The 9,174-nt window shown below is 42.9% G+C and overlaps 2 protein-coding genes across 2 annotated transcripts in view; both read right to left on the minus strand.

The window, feature by feature from the left end:
* LOC112576695 (1-phosphatidylinositol 4,5-bisphosphate phosphodiesterase gamma-1-like) overlaps window positions 1-1,554 on the minus strand; it is a 29,893-nt gene extending 28,339 nt beyond the window's left edge. Inside the window, exon 1 of the mRNA XM_025259345.1 lies at window positions 1,173-1,554. Within this exon, the coding sequence (XP_025115130.1) occupies window positions 1,173-1,365 (193 nt within the window). The 5' untranslated portion in view covers window positions 1,366-1,554. The remainder of the gene's footprint in view (window positions 1-1,172) is intronic.
* Window positions 1,555-3,593: 2,039 nt separating this feature from the next.
* Window positions 3,594-9,148, minus strand: LOC112553181 (cAMP-regulated D2 protein-like). The gene is made up of 5 exons (XM_025220236.1): window positions 8,783-9,148; window positions 6,991-7,114; window positions 6,629-6,815; window positions 5,527-5,657; window positions 3,594-4,825 (listed from the first exon to the last, which is right to left on the minus strand). The coding sequence occupies exons 1-5, from the start codon at window positions 8,992-8,994 to the stop codon at window positions 3,842-3,844; spliced, it is 1,638 nt and encodes a 545-aa protein (XP_025076021.1). The 5' UTR covers window positions 8,995-9,148; the 3' UTR covers window positions 3,594-3,841.
* Window positions 9,149-9,174: the final 26 nt, after the last annotated feature.

Here is a 9,174-nt window from a genome sequence, read left to right on the forward strand (position 1 = left end):
TTTATTTATATTTTAGTAAGCAGTGAAATTTAATTTTTGCTATTCTTTAGGCAACAATGCTGAAAAGGAAATTAATTAAGACTGTTTCTACCAACATAACAAAGACTAAAACTGCAGAATCTAAGGTTTACAAGATCCTTTGCTCTGTATTCCCAAGAATAAGCAAATAAATTATAAAACAGCTAATGAACAAATATGTCATAACTGTTATTACAGTCCCAAAACACTAATACTATAAACTAAAAAGTAAACTAAATGTAAACTAGAAACTATAATTAGGATTATAAATTATACAAAAAAATAAGTAACGGATTTTTCACTCTCTTATAACTACTTTGGTCAATTAGTGCAGCTATTGTGCATTACACAATGTGAGAAAAATATTGATCCCATTTTACTTGTAATAATAGATAACACTTTAAGATAAAACTGAGCACCGCTTGTTTTATGTTGTCATTTATCTTTCTGACTTTGAAAAGTGTATTGGTGTAATTACCAAGGGGATTAGGGAAGATATGTCTGTGCTAGATACCTGTTAAAACTTTACCTGTAATTTGAAACTTCTAGTGAAAATGCATGTTCACAGGATCTATGATTTCTAATTCTGACATTAAAAAAGTCCACAGAACAACCATGGATGCTTTGTCACAAACTATGCTTTGATAGACAAAGACAAAGAAAAGGAGATTGTGTGCATGTGTATGGTCGACATGCACAACGAAATTATAAATGTGCTCTATACAGATTCATAGTTTTTGTTTCTTCCTTTTATTGCTGGTTTGTGCTTTCTTTCTGGAGATGACTGGTTGAACATATTATTTTTGTTATGATAGCAGAGAAGGCAACAGCCTGTGATGTTTTCCTTTTTAATGTCCTAACCTACAAAAATGCTTTTAATGCTAAGCTGAATGAAAAATTGTTTTGTGTTGTGATAGCTCCTAAAAATGGTATCAACTGATGCTATGTCTTTGACACAAAAACAACACCGAAGTCCACGGTTCTCCAATTAACACCAACAATAGTTATATCTCTAGCCTGAAACTGTGCTCTAAAATATACTCCTTTACTAATGAGTGTCGTTTACAGAAAATTGTACGAGTTCACAGCGTAGAACTTTTGCTGTTCTGTGCTTCCTGGAAATTATCTAACATGAAAACAGAAGTCTTACTTACCGTGGCCTTCTGGTCGGGCACCATGGCTCTTAATCCACAACAACTGGCGAGTCTCGAGTTTGACTCGTAAGGTCCGACGCTCTGGTTTTTTACGATAGAAGAAAATAGTGGTTACGAAGCCGCGCTCCAAGTTTCTTAACACTTCCACAACATCAGGAGTCGGAGGGCCTCCGTTTAACATGGGCGCCGCCATCTTGGCAGGCAGTAGCAGAACCCGTGCGTGAGAAAGCGAGTTACCGTTTTCTGCAAGAACTTACGAGTGAGTCCACAGTCCCACTGTCATTCCCCATCTCGTATACAAGTCCCGTTTGGCGCGTGTGAACTAACTGCCATTGCGCTTTCGCCAGTCAGCGGGCTAAGTCACAGTTGCGAGTGTTTTTTCCCCCTTTTACGAATGAATGCCACTGTGCAATGATTGTCTATTAACAAATATGGGCCGGCGCGCGAAGGGATGACACTGGTTGACCTATGGGTCGTCAGGTCACCGTGCGCAGGGGAGACACCTCCATCCCCAGCACGTCATGTAGGTCGCTGTGGTTCACACACACCGATCGGCAACCTCTACAGTCCATATTAGATTCCATATCTACGGCATTTATTCTTTTATCTCTTCATCTCCGAACAGTAAAAATATGTTGAATATTGTGTGGAAGACGCCGTCTAATTAACGCTGAATTATTTACTTCGACCACGTCACCTGTTGCGAAATGCGCGGTCATAATCTAAGCACAATATTACAAAGAAACACAGACAAATATGAGATAAATAAAAATCAGTAACGATGTGCGATTGAAAATACGATATCTGAGAGATGGAGCTGATTTATTTGTGTGTGCGCCCGTTATGAAAGGCGTGAACGTCGATCATCGTTTTGGGCGGTCCGGTGGCGTAACGGTTAACGCCTGTCACCAATACACTGAAGGTTGGCTGTCCTGGGTTCAGCTCTCGTCTCGGGCACGCTGTTCTTTCTTTTCAAGTGACATCTGTTTACAGGGCTGGCTGCCTTGCCGTGATATAGCCTTAGTTGCCGGCTCGGCGTAAAACACCATGCAATTTCCCCCCTCGATCATCGTTTTGGTCACATGGCGTGAGACAGCATATCGGCCGTCAGTAGTCCTTGTGGTCTTTTTTGTACATTTTACAGACCTTTTACATAACTTGCTACAATGTTTCGATTGTGTTTACCCAGTACGCTTTGTGTCAGCGATCAGATCCTTCCATAAATAAAACGGAATCCGAAGGTCAGGCACTTTTTCAATAGGAAGAATAGACTACACATTCATTGTAGCGGTTGTAGTGTTCTTACGCACGATTTCCTTTGAAATTGTGAGAAGACCTATCGACACATAGAAGCTGGCATGGATTTGTACAATAGCTCACACCAGTCCCAAACGGAAAAAGTCACTCAGAATACTAGCTTTGCCCTTCCTTGTATTTTTGTCTGTCATTTAACTGCAATTTGTAGATTAACTACGAGAAGTAAATGAATGTCGCTAGTTATAATTATACAGTCGATTAACTCATTCCTGGCGTTTTTTATCTTGTATATCTTGTCAGCGACGATGTCGCAGTGTATATCAATTAGCAATGTATGTTTTGGGCGGTATAATTACAGCCTGTGTTATTGTTAACGTGTGTTGGGGAGAGGAATAATTCAACCTTTAGTGTGGTTTTATGAGAGTATTTGTACATGAACGTTTTAAAAATACATGTTTAATTATTGGAAAAATTCTCACATATTTAGTTGCGAGAGAAGCAAGGGATCTATCAAAGCACTTCTTAACATCTAGGTTCGAGTTTAATAATACTTTAGTTAGAATCAAACCCGCTTTTTATTCAATACAATGTGAATGCCTCCAGTAGATGTGAGACTATCAGTTTATTTTACACGATGTGAGATGTACCTTCACAAACAGGCGCATTAGTTCTTTATTCAAGATTACGGCATGAATACAGAATACCTCCAGTAATTGGTGAGCTTTTCCCACCATCCCTCCTACTTCTAATTCCCTTTTCGTTAATTGTAATGTATTTGTTTCACAAGCTGCATGGTTGTTGTTGCTGTTGTTGTTGTTGTTGTTCAAAACGCATTGAGCTCTCTGCCAAACGGGAAATGTGGGTTAGTTATTTATTACTGAGTTGTAATTTTTTTTAAATGGTCACTTTGACAGTACCTTCAGTAAGCAATTTTATTTCGGTAGTTTTTATATCTTTTATGCATCCTTCGAGCTGATAGAGAGAAAAGAACTGCCAGACTCTAAATTGGCAACGATTGAGGCTTGGAACTTCCCGGGACTAGATGGGAACATTTTTCTCATTCCTCAGCCTCTCGATCTCTTGTGCGCGCTCGAGTGAGAATACACAAACTAATACACAGTTATTTGCTTATTATACATACAATTTGTTTAACAAAGATACATGTACAGATAAACAAATATTTCATTTCCTTTATTAAACAGCACTAATGCATTTGTTACATATTGGAATCACACCAAAAGATTTCAACACATCATTAATTTTCATTAATTTTTGTAAAGTTTACCTTACATTTTAAATCATTGTCGGGTAGGCTTTACTGCTCCGCTTTTAACATTCATGAACAATCATTACAGACTGCTCCAGAACTAAACTCGTACCCTTCACCACCCCACCCCTATCAATTCCCCTTGTTACGCAGCGTACCCGACGTTGTCCCAAAAATCACAGAACGGTCCATGATAGTCAGTGTCTACAGCACTTGATGGAGTTTTGAACCACAGATTGGGCCAGTCTTCATCCTTGCTGTATTTAGGCCACTGTAGCTGCTGAACTGTCGGCTGATTGGGATTTCCAGACTTAGCAAAATTGGTCCAGTAAATCTGAAGCTGCTCGCTCAAAACCTGTTCGTTGGCAGTAAAGGTGAAGTTACCTTGCCACTGGGTCTGAAACAAGTAGACGATCTCTGAGCCGTGACACACCCTGCCCTCGCAAAAAAATATCGGGCCCCAGCCAGGAAACGAAAACGCGTGGTCCCAGACGTATAGGTACGTGCTGTCCATCTTCTTCAGGATGTTCCGTGTAGCGTTGCGGGTACTGCAGGCGAAAACGAGGTCGGTGCTAAGCTTCACCATGGTGTCCCGCTCATCCCGGGGATACGCCGGCGGGTACATGTACATGATCTTGACGGCGTGATCTGGGTAGGTGGCAAGCACGACCTCGCCGTACTCGACATCACCGACAGAGGCGTTCCAGGCGCTGTAGATGTACAGCACCGTCTCCTCCGAAGTGGTGCCTATCATTATTTCCTTGCTGCTGAAGCGACCCGCTTGGATCATCGGCAAGGGCTCTGCTTCAATCAGCTGGCCGTCCACGAAAGGCCCCCAGGGCTCGAACAGTTCCAGGAGCTTCAGCGAGCTGACCTTGCTGCGGGCCAGGTACTGGGCGTACACAATGTCCTGGGTGGACTTGGAGCGGAGGCAAGGGACGTCACGTGGTGCACAGCCCACGAGTTCTGCGAACAAGGCGCCTAGCAAGATGGCTTCGGGGAATCGCTTGTAAGGTATGGCCAACGGGGAGCTCTCAATGATGATGCGCTGAAAGAGAGGAGCACTGCTGGGGAGGGTCAGGTGAAGGAGGGAGGACTGCGCACCTGCGCTTTGTCCAAAGAGAGTCACCTGAGGTAAGAAAACAGAATACTTTTAAAAACTCCCATCTCCATCAATAAATTTTACACCAAATAGAAACCATTTTTATCATTGATAATTGTACAATACCATACAATTTTATTAATCAACAAAGTGCAATTCCAGATAGTGCTCGTACTAGCATTATAGCAATATATAGAAATAAATACATATACGCACATGTTGAAATAATTTCTCTCTCACACACGCTATACATATATATATATTTCTCCAGCAACAATAGATACAGTCGGTGATCCTAGGTCACCTCAGGCTAGTACAAGATCACGACTAGCGGAGTTGATCAAGTAAATTTAGTAATGTTATGATTAGACATGAAAACCTGCAGTCAGCGATGGGCATGGTAATTCTGTATGATATCTCAATACAAAAGTCAAAAAAATAAAGCAGACAGTGGAAGTGTCTGTGGTACTGTTTGAGCGCTGTGTTAAAAAAAAAAATCTACACCGTTTGTCCAATCCTAGCCAGCTTTTGCATGCTTGATTAATACTCATTGCTAGTTTATATTATGCGGCAAAGTAGTAACGGTTTTCAAAATAATTGATTGTTTAAATATAACTACTTTTTTTATTTTGGTTGTTGTTTTTTTCTTCTTTTTTTTATTTTATTTTTTTGCTTTATACCAACATGTGTTACATGCTGGTAAAGGGCGCAGCTCGCAAAGGACGTACTTGGTTTGGGTCACCGCCGAATGATCCGATGTTCTTCTGCACCCAGCGCAGCGCCATCTGCTGGTCCAAGATCCCGTAGTTGCCCTGCGCATCAGAGCTCGTCTCCCCCGTTACTAGGAACCCCAGGGCACCTGTAATAGTCAAGGATGAAGCGATCTTTACTGTGGGATTTATGTGCTGCTTATTTTTTTCTTCTTTCGTAAGGGTGTGTGTGTGTGAGTAACGTCAAAGTATACAAAACAAACAAAAAATGTTTATTTCCGTGAGGTATTCTATTTCAACCATGTCACGGCCCAAGAGCAGACAGCTTAATGTCTAAAGATAGGGCTACTTCAGTGACCTACTACATACTACAGTGTTTGTGTGCTTGCTTGTGTCTTAATCAACTCTTACTCAATACTCATAGCTCTTTTGTCTTGAAACACTACTTGTAACGAAGCTTAAAAAATTGTCCAATCTGGTATAATCTGGTAATTAACCTTAATTGTTTCACAAGTGGAAGGCGGAATTCAGCCTTCTCGAGCTGCCGAGTTTTTACTTCCCCTGATTACTGTTGGATGAGGAAGAAGAGGCAGCTGGCCCTTCCGAGTACACCAAGCACCGTAGATGTGAAGTACATCAGTACCCCCGGGCTTGCTTTCCCTCCACTCAATACCTACAGTCCTATCGACCCCTCGCTAGCTATATAACCGTGGAGCGTATGCAAGACGAGTACTCTAGATAACTACAGTATATATTTTATTTACTCGAAGGTCTGGGCCTGTTTTCAAATACAGGAACTCACATTTCCGGTTCATGTAGTAGATTTATCTCTCATTTATGTGTACGGCGCAGGGACAGGGCCAGTTCTACTGTTAGGTCACGGAGGGGGTTGCAGAAATGGCTTGCCTTTTTTTTAAGATGAACGATGTGAGGGAAAAATATAATTTTCATAGAATGACATTAGCAGGACACCTTTCCTCTGCTTGTAATTCGAACATCAAAGGGGCAAAGGTGAGAAGCGTCCTAGTGAAGGGAGCTTCTTGAAGAAGTCGAGTGAGGTCGAGGTAGAGGCTATGAAGGAGGCTGAACGATTGTAACGCAGCAGCTGTGGTCATCTCACCTAGACGGTAGTTGATGGCGACGTAGATGACGTCACGGGTGACCAGACGGCGGCCGTCAAACAGCGGCGATGAGGACGCCATGTGGACGAAGTTGCCCCCGTGGATGTAGACCATCACTGGATAGGAAGTATTGAGCGTGGCTGCCCGCGGTGTATATATGTCGAGATGTAGGCATGCCTCCGAAGTCTGTATGTGTGGATCACACACACATATTACACACACGCACACATGTACACTCGTTTACACACATGATTGTTTTAGAAACTGACTGTGATGCACGGTAAAAGGCTTTATAGAAATTCTTTACCGTACAAGCAAAATTGCTTTATTTTCACAAATCCTTTTTCGCGCGTGTACAAACCTCTTTTGGGCAGACGAGAGGAGGACTCAGACGCTGGCAATCGTACTGGGGACAGGCTGGACGTGGTGACGTGGCATTCAGCACCTCACTCCCCCAGGGCGTCACCTCCTGAGGGGCCTGCCACCTGCACAGATCAACACTGTAAAGTGGGGCTGTGTTGTTTTTGGGGGTGCTGTGATTAATACATAAAGAGAGAGGGGAAGAGGTGTGTGGTCATTTTAAATTCGTGAAGCAAAAGATGGGAAATTGTTACGACTGTGTTTTGCCGAGACAGACCAAATCTGCTTATAAAGCATAACGGACCTGCTCCACGCATGCGCACGTGGTGTTGGGTGCACGTCTGCTGTCACTCGGTATAATTTGTCTCCTGACGAGCACACCTTGCACTCACCAGCTGCTTTCATTGCTCGCTGTTTGTCCTTCTGGCCACCGGACATCGACAGTCGCCGATCGACTTTTCTGTCAGCTGTTGTACTTCGTAACATGTGTAACGGGACGTTTGTGTGCGGAACAGCGAGCAGATTGGACATAAAAATACACCGCCTCTCTTTTTTTAACAATAGTTATATTAAAAGGTCAGAGGGAAATGTCATAGTCAACACTACTTGTTTAAGTCTAGGCCAGTGTATCAAAAGGTCAGTTAGTGCGCTACACAAGGAAAAGTATTTATTCCACAGAGTAGCTTGTTTCGGTACTGACAGCAATGCTAATCTTATTCTCAGTATTCGAAGACTGTCCTCCTACCCTCCTTTTTAGTTGAGAACCTGGGACAGTGTATGTGGTGGCAAGGAAAGATCTCACTTATAACTGGGTGTCAGAAATTCAAACCAAACTGCTGATATTTTTCTTCTTGGATGCACACAACCTCCATCAACGAAATGTAGGCCATGGCCCTCATAAAATCACATAATTGTATATTTCTAGGAAAAAACTGTGTGTACATATATTATTATTTTTTATGGAGATTCAAGATTCATTTCCTTGTCCTTTGACATTGTGAAAGTTGTGTCAGTTGTCAGCTGTTGTTCCTCATGTGGTGTATTAACCCATTCGATCTTTAATAATATTGTTTCCGTGTGTGCGTTTGTATACGCACTGAGCACAAACAAGATGTGAGTGTTTAATTAGATTTCATTACTCACTCACAAGCCAAAGTCGACAGAAATGTAAGAGAAGATGCCCCTGTATCTGCAGTCTACCTTGTGTTCCGTTATATTCATTCACCTCTCTGAATAACCAGTTATTAGGTAGAACTTGGGCAGCAAGAGAAAAAAGTTGGGGAATGGCATGAATAGGGGGAATATGTGGTATAGAATAGATGGTAAACATCGACGGCCTAATGGCAGCAGTAGATATTATACTTCACATTAGTGCTAATAATAGCAACTACGCCAGAGTCCTTGACCTTTATCAAGCTCCTTTTCTCCTCTATCTACCTTACCTTCTCCAGTCCTACTTTTTTTATTTACACTCTTTCCTCCTTTTCCTCTCTCCCCGTGGTCTTTTCTATCGTTTCATACTCTCCCCAACACTAGTTTCTATTTTCCTGAAGCATTCCTCCATTTCTTCTCCACTGCATTAGGAAACCACAGAGAGAGGAAGAGGAGAGGGAGGTAATTAGAAGAAGGCTAAAGGCAACTCCGTGAGCTGCTTACATATTTGCTTTCGTGAGCAATCCGTGTGTGCATGTGCTTGCCTGTATACATGGGAAATGCATACACGAGTGTATATTTTGCGAATACCTCATACTGTCGTGCGGGTCATGGCAACCTGTGCGCATGTGCATACCTACCTGAGATTTCCCACGGGGTCAGCGGCGTACGGCACACCGTAGAAAATGGCGGCCTGGTCAGCGTAGATGCCGAGTATCCGCCCATACTGGGTCACGACCTGAGGTCCTGCAGACTGGCCGCTGGCTAAAGTCATGAAGAAGCCACAGGTCAGTGCCACAAGTTCGATTCCCGCTACCAGAGTCCACTCTCTCTTGTAGCCGTGCCGGGCCATGCTCGTTGTACGACCAGCAGCAGACGGCGTGACAGCCACCAGTGCGAGGAACAGCTTTTTGTGACGTCACCTTTGATGGCCGAACCGTTGGCCTTTCTCGGACATACGCCAACACGGTTTGAAGGCTTGATTGTGGTAGGAGTGTGAAAGACGATGAGAGAACAAGTGAAATGGGGTGGT

Source organism: Pomacea canaliculata, linkage group LG12, assembly GCF_003073045.1.
Source record: "Pomacea canaliculata isolate SZHN2017 linkage group LG12, ASM307304v1, whole genome shotgun sequence".
Classification (NCBI taxonomy): Eukaryota; Metazoa; Mollusca; class Gastropoda; order Architaenioglossa; family Ampullariidae; genus Pomacea; species Pomacea canaliculata.